This window comes from Octopus bimaculoides, chromosome 4 (assembly GCF_046866305.1).
Source record: "Octopus bimaculoides isolate indiv1 chromosome 4, ASM4686630v1, whole genome shotgun sequence".
NCBI classification, from domain to species: domain Eukaryota; kingdom Metazoa; phylum Mollusca; class Cephalopoda; order Octopoda; family Octopodidae; genus Octopus; species Octopus bimaculoides.
Window position 1 is genome coordinate 148,178,115 of NC_142931.1, and position 27,376 is coordinate 148,205,490.

The 27,376-nt window shown below is 37.5% G+C and overlaps 1 protein-coding gene across 1 annotated transcript; it reads right to left on the bottom strand.

Moving 5' to 3' along the window:
• Positions 1–2,225: 2,225 nt before the first annotated feature.
• On the bottom strand, positions 2,226–27,046 carry LOC106884259 (uncharacterized). Its single transcript, XM_014935540.3, has 8 exons — positions 26,902–27,046; positions 24,972–25,000; positions 23,486–23,561; positions 8,942–18,139; positions 8,333–8,414; positions 6,573–6,651; positions 4,868–5,013; positions 2,226–2,595 (listed from the first exon to the last, which is right to left on the bottom strand). Exons 1-8 carry the CDS (start codon positions 27,044–27,046, stop codon positions 2,361–2,363), a joined length of 9,990 nt encoding a protein of 3,329 aa, XP_014791026.3. The 3' UTR covers positions 2,226–2,360.
• Positions 27,047–27,376: the final 330 nt, after the last annotated feature.

Genomic DNA, 27,376 nt, shown 5'->3' on the forward strand with positions numbered 1-27,376 from the left:
TTTTCTGCTTCGAGTTCCACTGCTAAAAACAAATAAGACTGTGAACAGTCGTAGCAAAGATTAAAAAAGTATTAAAATTATTAATGCCATTACAGCGTAGAAGACTCGTTTTATCCATTGAAAACCACACAGAAACTGTAAATCATTTATTATTTGGTATCAAAATATTTGTCGCAGTGTCTGTGACCTGGTCATTGACGCAGTTCCACTAAAAATGGTTAAGTGAGGTCAACAGTCTTTGTGCGTCTTTGAATGGCCAAAGTGAGTCTTTCAAGCTGTAATTGTTTTAGTCTCAACACACAAGACTCATATCAAATGTCACATAAGTACGATTCCAAGTATTATAAATGATGGTAAAAAATTTGAAATATTGGTTTCTATTTTGGCTGGGAATAAAGGCTTGAAGAGAAATAAAAAGATTGTGATCTTCGATTTGCTTTTTTAAAGGGATCCAAACCAATGATTGAAACCGTGTCTCTTGTTTTACACTGCTGGCTAAAGTTGAGATATTCACTTAAAGCTACAGATTAAGGGACGGGTGGTGTGTGGGTGGTGGTCCTGTTATATAGTTACTTGAGCAGACGCAGTAAATTACTGGTATATATTTTCGATTAGCCCAGAATAACGAAAGGTACAACCACACTAGTTGGAATTGAACTCAACAGTTTGTAGCTAAATATTACAAACCATTTAAGTCATCATTCTGCTGTTTCTATCTCCTTCACACTTCTGTATGATTAGATGGAGTCTGATAATTTACAGTTTAAGAATTTATGGAGAATCAAATAGTTTATTCCATTTCCCATTTTGTACTTTCTCTTTGTATTTTATTGAACTGTTGCGCCTAATTAAACTGTAATCAACATAACTTTGAATATTTTAGCTGAACTTTCATTACAGTTCTATATTTAAGACATGAGGAATTATTTACATTTGACAGATATTTGTCCTCATCTTGTTTGTTGTTAACACAACGTTTCGGCTGATATACCCGCCAGCCTTCATCAGGTGTCTTGGGGAAATTTCGAACCTGGGTTCTCATTCCTAAGGTATTTTTCAATGTTGTTGTTGTTATTATTATTATTATTATTATTATTATTATTATTATTATTATTCAAGTCACTGCCTGGAATCGAACTCAGAATCTTGGGGCTAGTAGCCCGCGCTCTTAATCACTACGCCATATGCCCACGGGCATATGGCGTAGTGATGAAGGCTGGAGGGTATATCAGCCGAAACGTTGTGTTAACAACAAACAAGATGAGGACAAATATCCGTCAAATGTAAATAATACACTTTCATTAGTTTAGAATGTGTGTTAAGTTATGGACATTTTAGGGTGGTCTTGTAGAATGTGTGAAGACGCGTGATCCAGTGGTTGGGGTGTTGCACTCACGATCGCATGTTTGTTGTTTCGATTCCCGGACCGGGCGGCGTGTTGTGTTCTTAAACGAAACACTTCATTTAACATAGCTCCAGTCCACTCAGCTGTCAATGGGTGCACCCCGAAACGGGTTGGCTTCTCGTTCAGGAGCAAAATGGCATTCGTCTCATCCATTTATACACCATGGAAACCAGCCAACCAACCTAATTATGAGTCCTAGGAGTTGAGGAGGAGGAATGTCCAGGGACCATTTATATAATGTGAGTTTGCGTATTATGATCGAGGATCCATGTTCGATCTTGCTGTATGGCATCTGGGGGCAACGATCATTTTCTATCGCCTCGGGTCGACCCATACTTTCCAAGTGGAATCAGGTTAACAAAAACTGTGCAGAAGCTCGCCGGATGTATTGTAATTGAAAAGGTGGTTCTGCATGAGAATTGCATTAAGAGTACACAGATCTGAGGAATACACAGCCACATTTACACTAATGGTTGTAGTAATTTGATTTGTCTAATAAATGAAACTTGTTGGTCAAAAATTCTAACCGAGATCCATTTTCTGCAATATGGTTTGGTTTGGTGTAAAATATGAAAGTGTTCAGATCCCTGCGCTGAGAGTCTTTAAAAGCAAATGTGGATAGAATAGAATGGTGGGATAAGATTAACGTTAATCCAGGATACATGCGAAATAGAGAGAGGGGGACGACAACCTATTCTTTACACAACGGTGCACATGCATATCACATTTGCATTCCTTTCAAGTAGAATTTAACTTGTTAATTGGTCTAAAGATATTCAGAAATAAACATAGATATTTGTTCAACTGTGATAGAACGGAATATATTGCGAATGGTGTTTAATACGGTCCAAATGAATACTTTTTTCTTAGTTTATGTTACAAGAAAATATTTCTTTTCAGATTTATTATTTCGAATTAATTTTTCTTTAATCGTACAAACATTAGAAGCAGAAATTCATTTTACTCTGGAAGAGAGAGAAAGTTTGTTGATGTAGTCGGTGATAGCCTTGCGAGACCCAACAGTGTTCTGGAGATAGGCATTATACGAAGCTAAGAGATTAGCTCTGTTGGATGGATGCACTTCCTTTAAACGTTTCACTTCCTGTCTATAGAAGTCCTTTTCTCTCTGTTTCCAGTCATCGCCGACTTTCTTCTGTGAATTCGTTTTCTGTTTGCGGATGAGTTCTTTCCTGTAAATAATCAATAACTTATTTAAGACACACAACAAACAATGCTTTTTTTTTTGTTGTTCAACGCCATCGAAGGGCCATTCTAGCCATTGTAAGGGCATTGTTTTTCATAAAGCTATTTTTTTTAGTAGATTAAATTGACAAGAAGCTTCTTTTTCTAAAGCCAGTTACCTAGTTTCCATGGCAACAAGTAACCGACATCACAATATTCCACCTGGTCAGTAGCCAGCCGGCTTCAAGGCCAGTAATTTTGAGGGGCGGGGGTCTTAGTCGATTACATCGACTCCAGTACTTGACTCGTCCTTTATTTTATAGACTCTGAAGGGATGAAAGGGATTTCCCCCCCATCTCTTTATGTTCTGAGTTCAAATCCATTCCAAGCGATTTGAACACAAAACCTAAAGAGATGCCGCTGATGATTCCGCCAGTTGGTTGCTTTATGGTTTAATATTAATAACATTTTTACTCGAGGGTTACATACATATATGGATTATTATTAATGGTAGTAACGAGTCACATAAATCATTTAGTCACGAAAAAACAGCCGACGGAAGTCACATTGGTGGAGGTCATCCTATCGCCAAGTTTTCGTTGCTCAAATCCAAGTCAGCCTCGAACGACATGTTTGATAAATTAATAGTTTTAATTTAATTCAAAACGTTCTAATCCTGCCGTGGTCAATTTTACTTTTCATCTTTCCGGCACCAATAAAACAAAATACCAGTTAAGTAATAGTGGGTTTTTTGCCATTTACTGTACCCCACACCACACTACACAAAAAAAGAAAGTTTGGTCTTCTGTCTGTTTAAGAAATCTGACTAAATTTAATGTTCCATTTTTAACGAAGTGGATGAGTTTGGCACTTTTTACCAAGTAAATCAATTCCAGACTCAATTTTAGAGACACAGACCCACATATCATTCTGAATTTGCAGTCTCGCATGAAATAAAGTTTTTCTTTCTCTGGTCTTAAATAATGGCTGTGTCTAAGTATCTACTCTCTCTCTCTCTCCCTCTCTCTCTCACTTTCTCTCTTTCTCTTTCACTTCCTTTGTGTCCCTCTCCTCTTCCGCTTTTGATTTAACAATGTATCTATGTATCTATCTACTTCTTTTGCGATGAACGCCGTCACCACTCACTGTCTCTTTCACCCTCTCTCTCTCTCTCTCTCTCTCTCTTTCTCTCTTTCAATCTCTCTCTCTCTCTCTCTGTTTCTCTCTCTCACTCTCTTTCACTCTCTTTCTCTCTCTCTTAGGTCCACTGAAACATTTAGACAAAACGAACGCCGTCACCACTCACTGTCTCTTTCTCTCTCTTTCACTCACTCTCTTTCTCTCTCTTTCACTCACTCTCTTTCTCTCTCACCCCCTTTTCTCTCTTTCTCTCTTTCTCTCTTACTTCCTCTCTGTCCTCCTCTCTCTCGAAGTCTGACACACAACACATCTACGTACAAAAACAAAATGTTAGCGTATTAATATTATTGATAATCCAGTCGAGGAATTTTCCGTGAATTCCTGCAAATAAAAGACGCCATGGTCATCTTGTGACTAGTTTTGGTCAAAGACCTTTTGATCAGAGGCAACCAGATTCAAATAACAACTGTATAGAATTCTGATTTGAAATCAATAAATTTAACTTGGGACGAAAAAAAAAGCATGCGAATTTCGTACATCTTTTTTCTCTAATTTGAAATTCTAATTTATGACCCCGCCAAAAAAAAAAAAAAAAAATGAAGCAGGCGTGGCTGTGTGGGAAGTAGCTTGCTTACCAATCACATGGTTCCGGGTTCAGTCCCACTGCGTGGTAACTTGGGCAAGTGTCTTCTTCTATTGCCTCGGGCCGACCAAAGCCTTGTGAGTGGATTTGATAGACGGAGACTGGAAGAAGCCCGTCGTATATATGTATATATATATGTGTGTATGTGTGTGTGTGTATATATGTTTGTGTTTGTCCCCCCAACATCGCTTGACAACCGATGCTGGTGTGTTTACGTCCCCGTAACCTAGCGGTTCGGCAAAGAGACCGATAGAATAAGTACTAGGCTTACAAAGAATAAGTCCTGGGGTTGATTTGCTCGACTAAAAGGCGGTGCTCCAGCATGGCCACAGTCAAATGACTGAAGCAAAATATAAAGAATAAAAGACTAAAATGGTTGTCTCAAATAACTGCAAACATCAGGGAAAAGACGCAAGTTTGAATTAAATTTAGTATGACTGAGTTATTTCCCTTCAATCATTCTGTCGTTTTTGTTTAAACTCTTAACAAAACTTAACTCATTTTCATATCGTTTTTCAATTCTCTTGATTGTCTTGGAAGGTATTTCCGGTAGAATTAAAGTGTCAAGCTTTAAGTCTTCTGTTGGGTCACACAAACCAGTGGCTGTTTGGCGGCTCCGATAGCTCGGGAAAGGAGCTTGTGGCTGGAAAAGAAAGAAAAGGAACAGATAAAACACGTTGTACGTAGAAGCACAGACATGGCTTCCGCGTGATTAAGAAACTCTCCTTGTAATCAACTGCTATAGTCCCGGGGCCGACCAATGCCCTGTGAGTCAATTTGCTAGACGGAAACTGTGTGGAAGCCTGCCGTATATATACATACTTACATACATGCATGCCTACATACATATATGTATGTTATGTGTGTGATTGTGTTTGCCCCCACCCCACCGCTCAACTCCGGTTGGAACTTTGTATTCCAAACTGGTTTCATTTATTATATATTTTTGTTTTTCTCATTTCTGTCTCCATCAAACATTACTGTTTCTTCGCAAACTGTAGGGGAGAAGGGGACATATTGCAGTGGTGGGTGAAGGAGACGCGTATTGTTGGGACGAGTCGATGGCGCTGGTGAACTCGGCACCAGCCCAGTTACCTATCCACATATAAACTTAAGCTTAAACGAATGAATAACTTTTTCTGCATATTGTTGACTTAAGGGATTACAGGGTTAAAATGACGACCACATACTTTAAGGGCTAAAGCTTAGGGCAATATATCCCATAATAACAACAGAGATGGCCCTGTAAGAATTGTTCATTGAAGAAGGTCTTGTTTGATCAGTTGCCTCTATGCTATGGGTTTACCAGTGTTGGATTCAACTGGGTTAGAAAAACAATCAACAGACGAATAATACACAAACATCGTATTTGCCGATTTTCTTCTATTTTTTTAACTATATTTTGTGAGAAAAACAAACTTACTATATTTCGTCGTACACTTACTGAAAGATGTTTTAAAGTGGTTTTGTGAGGAAAAGTGTACGATTCTGTTCATGTAAATACAATATTGGGACAGAAGAGTGGACTAAATTATGAAACCCAAAATTTATCACAAATAAACTACATTATACGAATCTCTGTGTTTTCTTCCAGATCAATTGTATACTTGATTTTAGTCAAGAGGATTGCCATACAGCAAATAAAATTCGTATTTCTGGTTGTGATGTTAACAGTTTTTGGCTACGAGGGTGCATGAAAGTTTGGTAACATTTCGTTCTCTCAGAGAGCTAGAAGAATTTTTCATTTAAAAATAATTAAAAATTGTTTCTTAAATGTAATACAATCATTAAATAATGTAAGACGTACATCAGATGTTGGTTACGTATGTTGAAGTAAGAGGTATAACGAGAATGAGGTGACCTCTCTACACAACCGCCGACGTTTTCTATACAATTATTTTGCAAGTTTTGTACTAACAGATTAGGACAATTTGACTGGTTTTCATATATCTTATTACTAATAACAATTATTGTGCCTACAGTACTTATGTTCTTCCGTCTCTCTTGCCTACGAAACTCGGTCTCCCATCCATAAATACGGCTGCATAAGACGCAGGGCAATATTTTTTTAAAATACATTTTAAGAAGCATGAAAAAGCGTGTTTTATACACCGACGAATACAGTAATTAGAAAAGAAGATCTCAGCTTAACCACAATACTCTGCGGACAAATACAATGAAAAGCAGAAGAGTTTGTCTTACTTGTCTCATCATATACCGCACCAAGCTTGTATCGTAGTAGGGCTTCAAAGAAGAGAACACATACGGTTGGTACTGGACTCTAGCGAAGCGATGAGAAAACGGAAAAAGAAAATAGAAGTTTGTAAATTAAATTAACATTTCAAACACGCAGCGTAATTCAGAAGTGACTTTCGTACTTAAATGAGATATAAAACTATTTTACTGTTTCAGTTTTTTTTTTCATATTATCTTTGTTATTTTGTTATGAATACATACATACATACATACATACATACATACATACATACATACATACACGTACATGCACACGCACATCCATCCATCCATGCATGCATGCATGCATGCATGCATACATACATACATACATACATACATACATACATACATACATGCATACATATAAAACCCCTTTGAATGACCAGCACATGGAATCTATGACTCTATACTATCCATTTGTAATCACAAAATATGAACTCCTATCAGAATCTACATACCATGGACAGGAAGCCTTCCTACCCATTCTACCGACACACCGCTTTCCTTGGATAATGGAACTCCAACTGTAACATCCCACATATATCTTTATTTCTATTCTCTTATTTCCCTTTATCCTTCCTATCTCCATTCTTTTCCAAAACAACTCCTTATAGAGAACTCTATTAATTCCCTCTACTATTTCTACTATATATAAATATATCTGTCACATACCTGCGATAAATATAAGATATAGGATATAGATAAGATAAATAAATCTCTATAAAGAGCATGGATACATACAACATACGAAGTGAACCCATCCACACACACACAAACACAAACACAAGAAATTTCATGGACGGCCACATGAATGTGAAGAACACGTTTAACACCGACAGCAGCTGCGGCGGTGACGACGATGGCAACAGCAACAACAACAACAACTACCACGATGGCAACAACGTGGGCGAACACACAGACACAGAGGAATACAGGGACAGCAGCAACAGAATGGGGCTGAGGGGAAGGCCACACTTCTGTTAAAAGCTATGACACACACACAAACATACACACACACTCACACATACACACACACACACACACAAGGACACAAACGCCTGCGCGCATAAGGATACGCATCTAAGAAGAACAGAATGGAATAAGTGGAGCAAGAATACACATGAAAACGAAAAGTGTCGCTAAAGAGGTCACAGATGTGTGACAAAAGATTTGCAGGCAATGGACATGAGTTAAGAATAATGAAATAAGAACAGGAATAAACGAGTGAAGAACAAGTGTATAGTGCGTGTGTTTATTTGGCAAAAAAAAAAAAAAAAAATGAGCGTCCCGAAATACAACAATATATATATATATATATATATATATATATATATATATATATATATATATATATATATATATATATATATATATATATATATATATATATATATACATAACTATACACACACATACACACATATCAGTAGTACAAGAGAAAATAGCCATCATAATGTAAATACATCTTTGAAAAGCAAATTTACTGCTGTATTCGTCCAAAGATAACAACAATAAGGACTGCAAAATTAACAGATATTTGATTGTATCAGTTGCAGCGTGTTGAAAAGATATGAGTTAACTTCGATGGGATTTGAAAAGAAATCCAAAAGGGACGTAACTAAGCACCAAAAGACATTTATTCAGTTCGGTGCTCAACCATTTCCGATCCGCTAAAACAAAGCAATGCAAACGAAAACGAAACGATAAAACGATTTATGACTTACTGTGGCGGTTTGGAAATCTTCGACGCTGTTTCTTGAAGGATTTTTTCCAGTTCTTTGAACTCTTGGAAATATCTTGGGTTGACTGTTAAAAGAAGTTCGATAAAAACAGGCGTGTTCTTCATAACACAAAGAAATCGATGTTAATATATATATATATAAAATTAGAATTAAGTGTTAACCTTTGACGAACTTTCCAGACGACTTATGTCGTCTCAAAACCAAGTTTCTAAAGATGTTTCTGTTGATGTGTTTTAACCAAAATTAATTATTAAACAAATAAATCTTTTGTCTTCGTTACGAGTGCAAATTATAATTGACGGCAATTGTTTGGCTCATGGCGTTAAATGAATATATTCACATTAACTCATGTTACATCACAGTCTACCAGAGACTAACTACTACACCATATCATGCTCTACTGCAAATGATTGTAAATCCGTTGTAAATCTACCAAATAACTTTGTGCTTAATCATGCTCTATGAAACACTACGGTATCGTGCTCTATCAGACACTACTGTGCTTTTTTTTTTTTTTTTCTCTAGTGTGCTCTACCATCCAATCTTGCAATGTGCTGGCGCAGTGTGGCATGCTATAAATGACAGTTTTACCTTTACCAAAAGACTTTGATTTTGATTTAGACGAAGGATTCTTGGGTTGTTTACGAAGCTTTAAGATAAACATTTCAGATTTTGTTTCTTTCGTCAAACAGGTTTTTTTAATTTTCACTTTTTTCCTCAGAAAACATTTTCTATGGTATTCTCCAATATTATCTTCATTATCCGACGTAGACCCCGCCGAATCGTTGGACCTGACCAAAGTTTTCAGCAGTTTCTCTTTCAACAAATTATCATTTTCCGAGTCAGTCTGTTGCTTTTTTATGCTTCTTTGTGAAATTGTTTTCATATTATTAACGAAAACATGTTCTTTTCCTTTACGAAAAAGCAGATGGTTGCTCGAATCGACTGCGTTTGTTTTCTTTTTTTTAGCAGACGACATTCCAGTGGAGGTTCTTTTCTTATTGACGACCAAATCTTTATTCAGTGAAGTTAGATATCGGTTGCGTATACAATTGCACTTGTTGTTCCTGCAATTATTTTGATTAAAAGTGTTTAGTTTGGAACCATTAAAATGTTTCGCTTTACTGCTTTTATGCGGATGCATATGTGCCGGAGTGAAGGTATTTGTTGGCGACAGGCTGTTTAACTGAGTTGATAAAGGTCCCTTCGAAGAATCTGTACCATGTGAATCAGTAAAGTCTTTCGAAGATGATTTGCTATCAGTAGCATTCTTGGAGTTATTTTTCGGTGATAATGGTGAGCTGGGAGTGAGTTCTTGGAATGAAGAACCTACGAGGTTTGGTAATTTATCGCTCTTGTATAACGACGGTAAACCATGATAATACACTTCAGCGTCTTTCATAGCCGTACATGAAAGGGAATTTGTTTCGTCATCAACCTTGAAACAAGTGTTTCTGTTAATACATGTTTCAATTTCTGTTGCCAATCCTTCATCGATAGGATCAACAACCGACATATTTCTTTGTCTGGCCATTTCGATTTGAGTCTCAACGTTTTGGTTCGCTGTCATAGTTTTATCATTTGGATTCGTTTTACAGCTAGGAACAACATACTTTTGGTTTATTGATGATTTCGTCGACACTGTAGCTATTGACGGCATATTCTTCGATTTGAATTTCGCTTTACCATTTCGTGTGTGACTTTCAGGCATTTTAGAGTCGTTATCGGAAATATTCCTTCGTTTTTTCATTTCTGATTCTGATACACTTGAACCGATTTTTGGTAAAAAGGATGAATTACTTTTCACACAATTCCTACATTTCGCATTTTTAATATGACAATCTTTGGTACTTAATTGTTTATTGCTTATCGATGTCTGAATTGTATCGATTGGCTTAGAAAAGGCGATGCTACACTTGTTTTTGTCTGATACCGCACATGTGTTTGCGATGTTATTCGACGTGTTTGAAATGGCGAGTTTCTCCATTTCCCCGTCGGTTGCCGTCTTACGGTTTGGAATATTGCTTCTCGGTTTATCCAGTTTCGTAGCGTTTTCTACATCGCTCGGATTCTTTCTAACTTGTAAATTATTTTTACCATATTTTGAATGACTAGCATCACTACTTTGAAATACTTTGCTACGAACTTTGGTCGTCTGCCCTAGTGTTTGAGAGTTTTCATTGTTATTTGTTGTAGATCTGGGAGATTTCAGAGGTAATGTGGCCCTGTCATTCGATATATTCTTACAGGGTGCTGCAACCATTATAGGTTTTCTGTCAGTTTGTTCATAAGGTTTAGCAAAGTAATTCCTTGTTTCATTCTTAATGTGATCTGTTGCTGCAGTCTTTTTATTTTCAGGGTTATTTTCTTGAAACGGACTACAAGGCGTATATTTTGTAGATTGACTGAAACTTTTTTTACGTTCAAAAATGTTTGGTAATTTCCCACCAGAGACAGTTTTTGATTGTTGTTGATTTGGTTGTTGCCGTTGTTGTCCATTTGTTTTAGTTACACTGGTCATATATTCCGACTGCTTTTCGTTTGTTTGCTCATCTGGTATTTCCTTTGCTTCTTCACATTTTGTTGGAACAGCTGTGTCTTTATTTAACTCCGGACTACTATTCCCTGATGTAGAATTCGAAGAGTTTATAACTATAGTTTCCAAAGGGTTTAGAATAGAACTGAAACTATAGGCGAAGCTGTTCTCTGACAGCATGGGGAATGTGTTCGTTTCAATAATTTGATCCAAAATTTCTTTATCGAAATTAAATTTAGAGCTATTCGCCTCGTTATGGGATATTTGTAATATTTCCTTCTTTTCCACGACTTCTTTCATTGAAGTGTTTTCATGACCGGAAGTAGAAACATTTCTGTGAACTGATATAATAGTTGATTTTTTAGTATCGCAAATATTTGAGATTCCATTACTGCTATCAGCGCCATCTGCTCGGTTTTGTACTGTATTCACCCAAATGTGCTCCACAATATCCGGTTTTTCTGTTACACATTCATCCAACGGAACAGAATCATCGGCCTGAGTGGATGTTTTTCTTGTAATTGTCTTTAAGATATTTACAAAATCATTTTGGACATTTCCTGATGTAATTTCGCTGTTTTGTTTCTCTGGGTTCGAAACGTTAATACGAAGAGTGTTACAAGAAGCAGAATCTCCTTCGATGTTTCTGCCTGTTGCTGTTTCGTTTGTGTTATGTTTTACCTCATCTTTAGCGACAGCAAACGGCTCCCCTTTTGTATTTTCATCAACGGTAAACTGTCTTGTAATATTTGGCGGATTTACATCTGCGTTCTCTGTAGACTGGATGGTAACTATGTTTGATGGTATACCATTAACTGCATCATGCAACGCTTGCGATTTGGTGTTCGAATCACACACGTTTCGGTTTCCATTTGGAAGAGATCGATTGGTGTCAATCAATACAGATTCGATTGTAATTTTGGTCTTTGAATCAGAAATAACTTTTGCTTGCTTTGTTTCTGAAACTTTTTCATTTTGATTAGTATCGAACTGGCAATTCAACCCCTGTATTGAAGGATTATTGATTTCTTCAGTTTCTTCTTCATTCCCATTAGAAGTCTGCATAACAGTTGAGTTCTGAGTATTGTTGCCAGGAGATTCAGTTGGACAATTCCTTTCTGATACAACTCCAGAATTCGATGCTTCTTGCACTTTTTCTTCGCTAGAAATTTTCAGCATTTCTTCAATGCCATTTGAATGATTCTTCTTATAAACTTTAAGTTTACCATTTACATTTTGTCCTAGTTCGATCGTATTTTGTTCTGATATTTCATAAATTTTTTCAGCCTTTTTCGCTGTCACGACGGCAACTAATCTTTCTTTTTGTTCAAAAATCTTCTCTGAAATAGTCTCAGGGAATTCTTGTAATGGTTTCCCCTCCGAAACTGTCTTAAAACAGAGGCTGTTTTGATCTTGGTCGTTGATAGACGCATTACGAGTGTCATTGTCATCGTTTTGTTCTTTAATAAAGTCAGAGATGTTCACCAACAGCTTCTCAGTCGTATTGTTTGCCATTTTCAGTTGCGCTTGTTGTATTGTATTTTTCTGAATATAACATGTGTTATCACCGACGTTTATTGCAAGACATGTTACATAGTCTTTTACACCAATTCTTGTTTTAGAGACATTTGTAATGTCCATTTTAACCAAATCCAAGCAATTTTCTACGGTTTTGTGGAATGGCGTAACTTTGGAAGAGTTCCTGGCACTATCTAACATTTCGGGCGACGTACTCGTTGCTTTCGTATTTTTATACATTTCTGTACAATGGCTTCTAAACGCTTTTTCTATTGGATCGTTGTTAGTGTTAACGAAATTATAACCAATCCCTATCAAATCACTAGGTTTCGGATAGCTGATGTTTGCAACATTTTCCATGATATATCTTGCTAAATTTTCTTGTATGTACGCAATATCTTCGTTTCCTTCACGATCACGACAGTGGTGTGTGGTTGCAACATCATCCAGTGAAATGGTAATGGAATTTTGTCTAGACTTCGCTGTTTTGGTGTTTGATAATGAAAAATTAATATCTTTTGTCTTACATGCAACTTCTGTAGAAATATTCCTCGTATCACCGACTGGAAATGTGGTGACGTCATTGTCTGCGATGGCTGAACACTTTGTGTTATTTGCAGAACCTTCCTCATATTTCATCACATACTTGTTCGATGCGATATTACTTGATAAGGCGGCTGCATTTGTTAACGGAACTGTTGGCACATCAATGTCTGAGGCGACACATTTTCCTGCATTACCGTTCGATACGGCATTAATTGAAGAGCAAACACGTGAAATGTTATTATTCGTCCTAATATCGTTCGATACGACGCTGCTAGAGGCGACACTTGAGTTACTATCGTCTGATTGGACGTTATTTACGAAGGTATCACGTGATGCGACATCTCCGCTCGAGATGGTGCCGTTTGATACAGTAATACTATTTAATGAATCGCTATTTGATACAGTATTGTCAGATATATCAAAAACTATATTTTTGTCTACATTTGATGACTCGACCGAGTTATACAGAGCAACGTCTGTCGGGTTAATCTTTAATTTTGTTGGCAGACTGTTTGGTAACTCCACAACGCTAGTCTTTTCTTTTCCGCCATCATTACTTTCAGGTTCAAAATAACTAAACTCCTTCTCTTTTGAACTTTCATTTTGCCCTGTGTTCAAAGTAAGTTGAGATTCTTCACGATCTTTTCTCGCTGCTTCTTCTTCCAAAAGGTTGCTGGTATCTTTAACTATTATCTTACTGGTTACAATTTGCATTGTGTTTTTCTCGGGAAATGTTTTGATTGGTTCCTCACCAATTGATTCCATGTCCCCCTTTATTTTGCTTTCTTTACAAAAAATCTCTTCTTCTCCAATACAACCATCGACTAAAGAATACGGCATACTTTCAATAATGTACGCTAGGGGATCATAGAAAAAATTGTCGACACCAAAATTGTTCTGGTTACAAGTTATTTTGTCAACGACCGAAGCAGCAATTAAATCATTATCTATAACAACAGCGTCTTTCAACTGTTCTGCTGATAGGTTTTGCGAACTATTTAACGAAATGACGCCGCTCGCTGAATCGGTTTCCGTGGTACAAAAGGAAGCTTTAATCTTCTCTGGCAAATCTGAAGAGGTTAAGTTTTCAGTTAAAACCACATCATTCATTTGATTTGGTCGTATATAACTTGTAATGCCGTCTGCTCGTTCGCTGTATATATTCACCTCTTCTTCGTCAAACTGGACTCTGATATCTCTTCTACGATGGCCACCATCTCCATTTTCGTTCATACCGTATTTACCGCTAATAAAACCGCAAACTCTCTTCGTGATCGAACAGCGTTCCTGACCGGTTAATTTACCTTCGATTCGCAGGGAAGTATTCGAATTCTCCTCTCGGAATCCACTTTCACCAATAGGACCAGAGGAAGGGGATAACAGTTCCTTTTGAAGGGAAATTCTATAATTTGTCATCTTCGGTAAAGACTTACTTTTGTCTGTTTCTATTAGCTTGTTGTCCATTTCTTCAATTGAGAAATATGCAAATCGTGGTATCTCGAAAGTAAATTCCTCTGAGCGTTTATTCCTCGCAAGTCGCTCGTTCGACTCATTATTCTTGACGTTTGAACTTCGATCGTCAATAAAACCGAAAGAATTGGTGCTATTTTGTCGTTTTACCGAAGTAGCAACATTGGTTTCTTCATTTTCTTCTACACTAATTTTTGTCTGGGTTTTCTGTGCATATTTCGCAGATAAATCGCCACAGTTTTTATCTCCGTTGCCGTCGTTAGATATAGATTTATAATTTTTATCCAAATTCGAACCAGACGTACTTATGTGACCGTTGTCTCTGCTTATTGCATCATTTGAAACATCCGAGGAACTTGTACGACTTGTCTCAGCATCCACTACGTCAGAGAATGCTAAACGATTAGTTCCACTTCCAATCATATCGGTTAATGCAAACAAAACCCCCGCTTTCTTCAACGTGTAACTTTCATCAAAGACTTTTGTAGCTGAGGTATCTTTTTTCGATACGGTTTCTTTTGTCATTGGTTTTAAAGCATCGTCTGCATTTTCTAGTTGAAGTACCTTACTGCCGTCTTTTGCTGTTGCATCACTGGTTTCGAAATTTGAAGACACAGTTCCATCTTTGAAAACTTCCTCTTTCTCTGTTTGTACTAACGACCCGTTATTATCGGTCAAATTCTTCAACTTGTCTTCTGGCGAAATACTAACGATGTATCCTGGTTTGCATTCTGCTCGATTTTCTAGTTTACAAGCATATGGGTTAATCGTTCCTTCTTTTATTTCATTATTATTTTCCAGGCTGGCCTTCGAATTATTCGAAAATTGGCATTTTGAAGAATTTGATGTTTCTATCAGCTTACAACCCAAGAGAGAAATAATATCCCTCAGTTTGGTCTTTTCAAATGCGAAAATGGGAACATTGATTTTTTTAGTCTTGCATGGATCTCCGCTAGAATCCGTTTCGTTTCTCGCGTCTTTGTCAGCGAAGCATGCAGTTTCGTCAGATTCTGGCAAGTCAGAACGAATGCTTTTGTCATTAGTTGTAAGACCATCATTGAGAATATCCTGGGACGTTGTAATCATTTCATATTTACTACTCAAATTTTCAGGTAGTCTTTTGGTTAGATTTTGTTCAGAATTTCTGTTAATGAGAATGTTAATTGTCCCAGGGGTAGAACTACTGGGTAACGAACCTGTATCGTTTTCTTTTGTAATGTCGAGAATATTTTCCTTTTTGCTTATCAATGGACATTTTAAAGAACTATTTGTTTGAATTATTTCTGATCCTAACGGAAGCATTTCTTGATCGAATCCAGCAAAGGATTCTTTTCTTATAGCAAAGCTATCGATTTTCGAAACTGGCCCTGTAGCACATCCAGTTGTCTTTTGGTTAATATTCGTGTTGGAATTATTACCGTTCAAAAGCTCAATGTTAACACCACAATCATATTTAGGTTCGCCGTTTTCTAACGAAAGTTTGTTACTGTTTGAGATGATATCGCACGATTTAGAAAAACATTTTGGAAGCAACAACAAATTGTTTCCTTCCACGTTAAGAGAAATCTTTTCTTTAATCTCAAGAGTGTTATCGGCATCACTTGCCTGTAACGTCACAGCTGGAACCTTTGAACTCTTTTGGATGCTGTTTGTTTGATAGGGATTTCGAACTAAGTCTACACTCGGACTACAAGGCAACATTTTTGGTATAAATAACTCATCACCGATTGGGAACTTAACTGAAATAGCCGTTTTATCAAACGATTCAGGCGTTTGTTGCTGGTGTTGTTCTTGTGATACTTGTTCAACACAAGGAAAACTATCCTTTATTTTCGCAGTATCTTTGCTTGACATTATTTCCATGGAAGACTCACTGTTTCCATTCGAGTATTTTATAAAATTTGGATGTTCTGAACTGACCACGTGATATTTCGGATGTGAATTTTTCTGGCATATTACAGGAACTCTATTTTGCTCAGACAGACACTTGGTTCTGTCATCGAGCTGCAAGTCGGGATTGGCTTTTATAAAAACATAAGTAACACATTTCTTTGTATTTTCACCGGATAATTTACCCCCTTCGGTGTTTGTAAGCTCTTCTTCGTCCATGCATGTTTTACTGTCATTTTCAGGATCGTTAATGCAATTAATTTCTTTTGGGAGCTTTTCTATGTATTTTGTTTCGTTTCGTTTTGTTTTTGATGTGCTCTTCATTGTAATTGGAGAGGACATTGCTAAACAGTCATTAGAATTGTTTTGTGATGGATTCCCCACAATAACTGGCTTACCATCACCATTTAGTATTGTAGCTTCATTGAAAAGGATATCGCTTTCTCTTTGTTGTACATTTTCGCTGTTTTTATGTGAATTTTCATCATTATTCATTATCTCCGCTGACGCGTCATCTTCATTTTTCTCTTTTGAAACATCTGCGATATTAGTTTGAACTTGTTCGCTGTTTTCTTTTAATGTTTCGCTAGTTACAACATCGCTGTTATATTTTGGTGAATTTTGGTTTGTGTTTTTTCCTTGATCATCGATCGATCCACGAGGAATTCCAGCTACTATATCGTTTTGTTTTCTAACAAAACTTTTCCCAGAACGTTTGTTTGCACCAGAAGCATTATTTTCCAGTTTTAAAATAACTTTGTTGCTCCACCGAGACAACAACATTTTTAATCCTACACCTAATTTGTTAATCGACCTCGACTTATCCAAATTGCTTTCCGAACAACCGTTCGTTAGTTCTGGAATCACTTCTTTCCTCACAACCTCGGAATCTTTATCGATTTTTTTCGCAGGCACCTCTTTATTAGCAACGCTATTTTCCTCACTCAAATTCTCAGCATCTTCGTTTATGCTTTCGCTTGATTTCGTGTCGTTTTTCACTGATAACGTCTCTTTATAAAGTGTTTGTTCCAGTTTCACAGATCGAACTTTGTAGATATCGAACTTGCCTTGTGGATACCCACCTATCTCACACAATTTCTCCGATTCTGCACTGAAATGATTGAGGATCGAAGTCGGATTCGGACCAATAACATTTAGTCTTTCTTGTGATGTACTCGGCATTATAACACCACAGTACTGCAGTCTGTCACTGGATTCGCTAATATTTGAATCAATATTCACATCGAAGTTCATCTGCATCAGATGTGACTGAAGTTGTTGGTTCTGTAATAAGCCATTAGTGCCAGCATCGATCTCTTTCGTATCCTCGATTTCCAAGTAGGAATTGATGTTCTTCAGAGTTATCATCGAATTGGCATCGGCTTTGAAGACACTTGGACTAGCAATCACTCTTGCTCCTGATTTCAAATCGCCGTTAGCAAAAGAACTGTTTCTTTTTCTGCATGCCGCTTCCAGGTGTGATTGCAGCAACTGCAATCTTGTCACTTGATATGAAGGTGTAAGGACCGGGTTCTTTAGCAATTCATCCAGGTCAGTATGTTTGAAATTGGCCATTGATAAAGCTGTGGACTTGGATTCCTTCAACTCATCGTTGGCATTATTTTCCACCTTGAGACTGTAATCGACATTAGTCTTTGGAGTTGCTTCGTTTCGTTCAGGTGTTACAACAACAAGAGGAGTCGCAACAGGTACTGCTGCAGCAGAAGCATTATGAGTGTTATCAACAACCGTTGCAGTGTTGCCGTTGATTGCCTTCTGGTCTGACCCCTGACCGCTGCCGGACGTGTTGCTAACGACTTCTTTGTTTGCTTTTATTGGTAAGGGTCATTAAAAAGAAAGGAAAAAGTAATTTAAACGAGAAATTAAGAACAACATCAAAACTAAATTTTCACAACATTTTACAATTGCATCAACAACAATAACAACAACTCTAATTCTTTCTAATTTTGGCACAAGGCCATCAAATTTGAGGGGAGGGACGGTCGATTGCAACGACCCAATGCTCGACAGATACTTATTTCATCGAACCCGAAAGGATGAAAGGCAAAGTCGACCTCGGTAGAAATTGAACTGAGAACGTAAAGAGCTGGAAGAAATGCCGCTAAGAATTATGTCTGGTGCTCTACCGATTCTGCCAGCTCATCGCCTTAACAACTCTACAAAGAACGCGCTCATTTTTATATCATTTCCCTGTTTACGCCGGGGGAGGGGGGGGGGGGAGAAACTGACAACTTTAAATGGTCAATGCTTCTAAATGACCAACTACTTTACTTTAGGGAAAATTCACAATGCCATGGATAGAAATCTGAGGCAAAATCAACGTGATATACAGTAGAATCCTTCTGACAGGCTTCATTACAGTTTCCGTCTACCCAATTTTACTCACAAGATATGGGCCGATTCAAGGTTATAGAAAAATGCATTTACTCAAGATATTACGCAGTGGGATCGAACCGTCGACCTCGGGTTTGCGAAGTGGACTTCTTAACCATTCGACCATACTGCACCTGCAAAGTTTAACTGGCGCTCGCAAGTGAGTCTGTCCCAATAGCTTGTACCTCGTTTTCGTTGATTATTTTGTATGCTTGTGTTGTATCTCGGTTCTCTCAGTCTTGATCCAGCGGAACATAGGAACGGCATAACAAAGAAAGGGAGAGTAAAGCTACACCATCCCTCATCACTAAGGTGGTACTTCTTTACAGCTGAGCAGAGTAAAGCAATGTGAAATGAAGTGTTTTGCCCAAGAACACAACACATCACCCCATCCAGGTATCGAAACCACACTCTTACGATCACGAGCAAAACCCTAGCCACTAAGCCACACGGCGCTACATGAAGCATATTATTAGTCCGTTATATGCAGAACTGGATTAGAATGGCCAAAGTCGACTTTGATAGCATTTGAACTGAGAACTGCGTTATTCGTCGGGAGGTAATATCTCTTACGGATGAGCTGCGTTTAAAACACACAATATACGTAGGAAACATCATGTATTTTACATTAAATGTTAAACATAGATGATCATTTTAATCTATTATTGCTTCTGTTGCATATAACGAATTTTTATTCAGCTAGGCGGTTCTTTGCAACATCAGTGATTGTTCATTAACTGTTTTCTTATATCGGTGGCGAGAGATTTCGTTTTACTATGCGATTGGCTGTGGGTACACACCACTAACAATGTCCAACTGGGTACAAATGCTGCATTCAGTATTCCCATCAGCCACTGCTTGGACGATTTTGGTCTTCTGATATATATATTGTATTTTTGAACATTGTACGTCCATAAGAGGTATCACCTCAGGACGAATACTAAAATAAATTTGCTTTTCGCTGTGTTCACATTGTGTATGACACACAGATGGCCATATTATTAGTTTATAAAACCAGTCTTTCTCAATGGAGGGAGAGCCAAAAAAATATGGATCCGACTGGAGAGAAGTAGAAAAGGCAGCCCAGAATTGAGAAAAGTCGTCGATGGCCTCTGCTTCAAAGGGTACGAAATTCTTACAGAAAAAAAGCCACTAAATTGCCAGGATCGCAACCTTCAAATGTTAGCGGCCACAGGCCTGAGTAAGAAAAGAATTTGATAAACTATAAAATTTCGGTGAGCTGAGGCCATTTTGAAAAATCGATTCTGTGTTGAAGTTATTTCACGCCATTGACCATGTTTATAGTGTTGAGGAAAGTTTTGGAAAGAAAGCAAAAGAAAGTCCCTTGGACATTATTGTCTCGAGTCTTCGGACTCATAAGACCAGTTACCCGGTTTCCATGGAATCTCTTGGAAAAATAGCACAGAGCAAACACCGAGGGATTTGGGAAATGGATAGTTTTGTGTTTTTCTTTCCTTTACTGTTGGTGATGTAAGTCATCGTCTGCAAATTGACAGAATGCTTAGTACATCGTATAGAATGCTTTGCAAGGTTTGTCAAACAAGGCCAGCTTGAACAGAAGGTCCTGTTCTGTGTTTGACGGAATTTCGAGGGGGGTGTTGCACTTTGAGTTTGTCCCAGATGGTCATGCTAAGAACGCTAATCTTTATGCCCAACGACTGTAGCGAGTACACGGCAGTTTGAATGCCTACATGACAATGCCTCAGCACACACTGACAATGTGACCAAGCACAAACTCGGGGAACATGAGAGGTTGGAAGTTCTGCCTCACTCTGCCTACAGTCCGGACCTTGGACCACCAGATTAACACCCTTTCCGAACCATAGCTTATTTCCTGCCCGGGCGGAAGTTCAGCAATGTGGATGAGGTTGAAAACGGGTCCAGGGAATTTTTTTCCACTAAACCAACCAAATGGCATAAGCGTGGATTTGAGCTCCTGACAAAACAATGGCAACAGACAATAGAATATGAAGGGATGCATTTTCATATATCATTTGTTTGATCTTTTAAGGCTTGAAATAGGAAAAAGCGTTTGACTCAACCTGCTGCTTCTGTTCATTCAATTCTTGCAAACTCGTACAAACGTTTCTTCTGCTTCGTCTCACGAAACCCATCGCATTTGAGGTCATTATAAGACTCAGTTTATTTTTTCCGAAAAAAACGTCTCAGAAATTACCCCGAGTTCTATATGCAAAGGTAGAGCAACATTAAAAGCTTTGATGCATAAAACTTCTTTTACCTAGATATGCGTTTCTTGAGCTCGGAGTGCATTTAATATGCCAGTACATCTTTTATGTCATCAAGTACGTCACACACACACACACACACACACACACACACACACACACACACACACACACACACACACACACACACACACACATTCAACGCTGAAAAGAAAAATCAAACAGCGTTTCAACTCTGTGAGTATATGTGTGTTTAATTGCATATGTTCCCAATAAACGAATTTTATTTACATGTTGTTGATTGGCCATAGATCAACCTTACATGAGCAAACGTGATCAAAGGTATGTAAACCGTGACCATTTGGCCCTTTTAAGTGTATCTAGGAATTCGTTATCTAATGCGTCGTTTGCTTATATAAGACGGTGTGATTTGAGGGACTACTACTTAATTTGCTCAGTGCACACAATGGGAATAACGCTAAGTAAAGCTTTAACAACCCCAATAGCACAAAACCTCTTTATGGCTGGGTCATTAGATCCAGCAAATCGAGAGTTAAATGTCTGATGAATTACCACTGCGTGTATCTGGTTCGATCTCCTATCGAGGTATGAACATATGAATTTCATTTCCGCTGCCAGCGACATGCAATAAATATATAAATAAGGAAAAGAAAAGAAAAAGACAAATAAAAACAAAGAAATGAAAATTGCGCCGCCATCTTTTGCTCATTTGTTCTCTTTTTTTTTCAAATAAGATGAAAAGAAAACAATATGGCCGAGGATTAACATGAATAAAAGGTTTAGGAAAAAATATCCGATGAATTAGATTGCTTCAAGGAAAACGTTAAGCAGATTAACTGTTGAGTTGTCCGAGAATGGACTTGTTGCAACAGATAAAGGAGAATTTTAGCAAAACAATGAAGTTTTGCTAAAATTATCCCTCTGTACAAAAGAAAAAGCATTAAAAAATAATTTTAAAAAATAATATATATGTTTTTTTGTGTTAATATTTAATGCCGAAGACGAAAGCGAAACCGGGAAGAGTATCAGATCCAATTTTAGTTTACGTTCTGTCGAAGCAAGAATAGTAGAGATCGAAAACTTAATGTTTCTGTAACTAACTGATAATGATGCATTTTGTAATCCATTGGGACGTTGGAATATTGCAGAATACAATGGGTTACTCTTATACAAACAAATTTCTTTAAACGAATAAATTGAAAACAGTTTTTTGGGAAGAAAAACTCGCGTAACGAGCTGAAATTTGATCAACGAACCACGAGAAAACTCCGTGCGCGTAAAAGTAACTAGGAGCTCATTCACTTAGGGAGCTGAATAATAAACCAGGAGCAGACTGCGCAGACGTATGACTCACTGGGAACCTTTTCACTTAGAGAGCTGAAATTTGATCAACGAACCACCATTAAACTACGCACGCGTACAAGAGAGAATATACGAATGGTACGTTAAATGAACAAATTCTATAACAAACAGTTTTTCTGAAGAAAATTATATTCGACAAACAAACTGACATTTGAGCAACTCTGCACGTATATATGTGGCTGAGAGAATATGTACAAATGGTTTGTTAATGTCTGAGTATACAGATCATGTAACTTGCAAATTTTTATATTTTATGTAGAAAATATTTCTCATTATTTATTCTAAGAACATAACCATGGATCGTTAGTACCACAGGCATTCATAAACGCTTATATATTTATAAAAAAATGTCTTCATTATCACAACTGAGTATCAGAGTTTCACGTAACCGTTCAGGTTACGTGAAACTCTCAGCAACAGTTTGTGAAGATTTTTCCAGCCTTAATAAAATAGTATACATCTGTATACTAATAAAAGTGAAGTTCAATCTTGCTTGCTTGCAATGTTACACAGCCAAACTGGCACATCATGGGAAAAGATATCGACAGTTTGTATCTGACACTTCATTCTATTGTATTCATAGTATCATGTACGTCTTCCTTATAAAGTGTGACGTAAAATTAGTAGTTACTGACATCAAAGGCCTGATGAAAAACCACCTTAGTTGATTCTCATTAATTTCTCTCCTGCCAACTTTTCCCTGAAGAAAGACTATGTCCGAAACGTTGTATTTTCCACCCTCACATCAGCAAGTTTACCGTATTCTTTTTTTGAAATCAATTTTACTAAATAATACAAGACTCGCCGCTGACGAATGCCAACACCAGTCTTTTTGGAGTCTGTTTGATTGTATGTGTGTGTGTGTGTGTGTGTGTGTGTGTGTGTGTGTGTGTGTGTGTGTGCGCGCGTGTGTGTGTGCGTGTGCGTGTATGTGTGTTTTGTATGTGTGTTTTGTATGTGCTCCCACCGCTTGACAACCAGTGCTGGTTTGTTTACATCCCTGTAACTTAGCGGTTTGACAAAAGAGACGGATTGATTTCAAAAAGATAAGTACTAGATATTAAACGAAAAGTACAGGGGTCGCTTTGTTCAACTAACCCCCCCCCCCCACACACACAGTGTCCCCAGTATGGCTGCAGCCCAATAACTGGAACGAATAAAAGAAGGCAAAAGGTAATGGAATGATCTTACCAAAACTGGAACTGGACACGAGTTTAGACTGATGTTTTCCATCTTCATTGGAAACTGGTTTGGAAGAAGATTCCATCTGTAAACATTGATGAGGGGGCAGCGAAGAACACAAATGAACAGTTTTAATAATGAGAATTAAAAAAACCAAAAAAACTTCAGAGTATATAATTCACTCATTCATTAAGTTTATTTGCTCACTTATTCTCTCGCTTATTCATTCAGGCAGCCATTTACTCCTCAATCTCTTATTCACTTGATCACTCATTCTTTGTTTTATTCGTTAATTAATTTGCTTAACTCATTCGATACCCAATCATTCACTCGTTCACTCACTCACTCATTCAGTCAATCGATCAATGAATGAACGAATGAATCAGTCAACCAATGACTCAATCAACCAATCGTTCACTCAAACAATCACTCAATCACTCACTCAAATGTCCAACCAATCAACCGACCGATCGATCAATCAATCAATCAATCAATCAATCAGTCAATCAATCAATCAATCAATCAATTGCCTAATGAATTAATGAAATTATTTCTGGAGACGATTACTGTAGAGCAGGGTTTTTTTTTATCTATAAACCCCTTTGATGACTATTTTATTTTTGTGGGCCCCCATAGCCATTCGAAGTTTAACCCTTTGAGCTCTGACCTCCAGGACCTTATTTTACCATGTACCTGGCACTCCACCGGTGCTACGGTATAGAGCGATGCTACAAAATAGAGAAAATTGAGCCATCTACCGGTAAACCGGTGTTACGGGTTCAAAGGGTTAAAAAGTAGTTTTAGAGAAACTTCTTTCGAAATTCTTATTCTGTTTCTCACGCGTTCTCTTTCGATTGCGTTTGCAATAGAAATCATTGAGAGAACGCTTTCAGTGGCTGGAAACGTTAAGCTTTGGAAAACATTAGAGAAAGAAACCTATTCAAAACGTGAACCCTTGAGTTACTACTGTGGGCCCCAATTTACTATTTTGCTTGCGTAGACCCCCACAAAATGTTATATGGACCCCGGCTGCGGACGGCTATTGTAGAGTAAGAAGCGAGCTATTGGCCAGTTCGGACAGCGTTCCGTTTCGATTCTCTGTTGACGTCAATGTCAATGTATTTTGAAGAATAAATGGCGATAAACTCGTTCCTCCTCTCTCTTGTCTACAGTTAAAATCAAACCAGTATTCATTCTGAACTATTTTCTTTATGGGAAATATCATTGATTGGGAGATTAGTTTTATTAAATTCAATGAACAGAAGCATGGCATTTGTCACATGTTTTTTTCTAAGACTTCACTATCGTTCCTAAAATGTTACTGCATTCTTGAGAATCGAAATCAACTTTCCAATTTATTTTTCTTCAACTTACCGTACATGCTTGTGTAAAAGTCGAATTTTTTAGACCATTTTTTAAGGTCAAATTTATGGGGTCGACTATTTCATGGATACTACTTTTGAGGGGCTGAAATTCAAGCTAGAATCCAAAGTACCGTATCAACAGCAGAAGCCCAACTGATCTCTAAGCGAATAAAGACAAAAAACACAATGAATTACAGTAATGTTACCAATTCTATGCATCAAAACACACGTCTTTGTAAAATATAAAGGTTTAGCGATTAATTGAATGTTTTTAGGTTTACCAAAGTCATGTCTTTATACGAATTCAGACAATGGTGGTTGTCAGTGTTCGCCAATAGTGGTGTCTGTGAAACACATTTCTCACCATGTAAACAACGAGTGTATGATGCTTGTGTTTGTTGTACTTCAAGATGTATGTAGGCTTGCAGCATACATTTTAGTAATGGTGACGTAGCACCCATCAACAGATGTGTAGTGCTGGCTATTAAATGGTGTTTTACCATAAGCACCGAGCATTCCATTATAAGCACCAAGCATTCCACCTATAGAGCAGGCTACAGGAAGGTAGCCACACAATTTTGTAACAGTGTTATTTCTACGCACAGCATAATATGGTACCTTAACCCACAAATGCTGTCCTGTTGTTCGTGAAATACTAGGATCGACTTTTATACGGGGTCTATGGAAAATCTCCAATTTTTTGGCCAAAAATAAGGGGTCGACTTTTACATGAGATCGACTATTACTCCAGAATATATGGTAATCAAGGTGGAATGGGTTGTGACCCCTATCGTTCGCAGTCCCAGCTTCACCAGCAAGATCGGAATGTTTATCGTTTCGTCTGAATAGTCGCGAGCAGCTGTAGGGCAAAAATGGGTTGGGATGAAATTGCAGGGGTCCGACGTTTGAGCGAGAAGTTGATGTGAGGGCTTGAACTGGATTTCATTTAGTGAGCGGTGGTCGCGGCACAAAGCCAACGAGCTCCGAGGCGCAGAGACAACTGTTGTAATAGTAGTTGTAGTAGTGATAGTAGTAGTAGTAGTAATAAGAGAGAGAGAGAGAGAGAGAGAGAGAGAGAGAGAGAGAGAGAGAGAGAGAGAGAGAGAGAGTTATTTATGTAAAACATCGCCTTCGAAAACACACCTTTAATTGAATCGTGTAAGTCTCAGCTCGGAAGTTCAGGTGAGGTTAAATACTTCGTCTAGATTGAAGCGTAAGATGACCCTTACATAATTGTTTGTATTTATAAGAAACTATTTGAGTGGGGGAGACGCAATTTAACACCAAAAGGCACAAATACAAGCGTCACTAAAAGTGATGATTGCATGTATGTATATATGTGTGTGTGTGTGTGTGTGTGTGTGTGTGTGTGTGTGTGTGTGTGTGTGTGTGTGTGTGTAAATATATATATTTATATGTATATGTATATATGCATATATATATGCATGTACATATATATATACATACATATATATGTATATATGCATGTATATATATATATATATATATATATATATATATATATATATATGGGAGAATATACAAATAATAACAACAGACGAGGACAGGTGGTGTAAACAACAAAAGGATGTATTAGTATGACGCTCGGGAATACGGAAAGTCTTTGACGTTTCGAGCTACGCTCTTCAACAGAAAGAATACGGAGACAAGGAGAAAAACACGGAGAAAAAAAATTGAATAGTGTTCAGTCAACGGTCAATATATATACACATCTATCTATCTATCTATCTATCTATCTAATGGCTGTCTGTCTTTCTGTCTGTCTGTCTGTATGCCCGGATTATATAATTCCTTGTTGAAACATTATATAATTTTGTTGAATTACCTCTTCCGTGTTCAGCAAAAAACGCATTGAATGGTGTTAAATGCTCAATATATATATATTCCTATTATGCAAATTATGAACCTCTTCAGTGGCACAATGCAGTAGAAGATGAACAAACAAATCACAGAAGTTCGAGACTGCGTCTTTCCACATCTAAATGGATACGACCATGACAATGACATTGATAACAACAATAATAACATCAATAATAATACCAGTAGCAGGGATGCTGGCCACAGCACCAGCATTCATGCCATAAATGAAGGTCAGATGGGGTGTGGTGAGTTTATTGTCAAGTTTATGGTAACAACTCCAAACAATCTGCTTCACTGGCCAAAAGCCAGCGAAGCTTTTATTCATTTCGACACATTACTTGCCTGCTGATTTCTTTTTTCATCAAACCCCGACGTCAGGGATGAAAAGACAAGTTAACTTTAGACGAGCATAGACGTCAGGACTAAACACTAAACTAATACACAGCACATACCCAAGGCGCACAGAGCTGCGCTCGGTAGTGAAGTGAAAGCACGTTATAAAAATAAAACTACTGAATAATAATAATAATAGTAATAATGATAATAATAATAATAATAATAATAATAATAATAATAATAATAATAATAATGATAATAACCCTTTCTACTATAGGCGCAAAACCTATTCAACTATCTTCACAGATTCCGCACGATC

Bases quoted from the DNA above. Each gene is read 5' to 3' on its own strand.
- LOC106884259 (XM_014935540.3), bottom strand. From the start codon at position 27,046: ATGAATAAAAGCTTCGCTGGCTTTTGGCCAGTGAAGCAGATTGTTTGG. The intron at 25,001-26,901 runs GTATTATTATTG...TTATTCGCTTAG, and splicing joins GGCCAGCATCCCTGCTACTG to AGATCAGTTGGGCTTCTGCT. The intron at 23,562-24,971 runs GTACTTTGGATT...CAATGTTTACAG, and splicing joins GGGCTTCTGCTGTTGATACG to ATGGAATCTTCTTCCAAACC.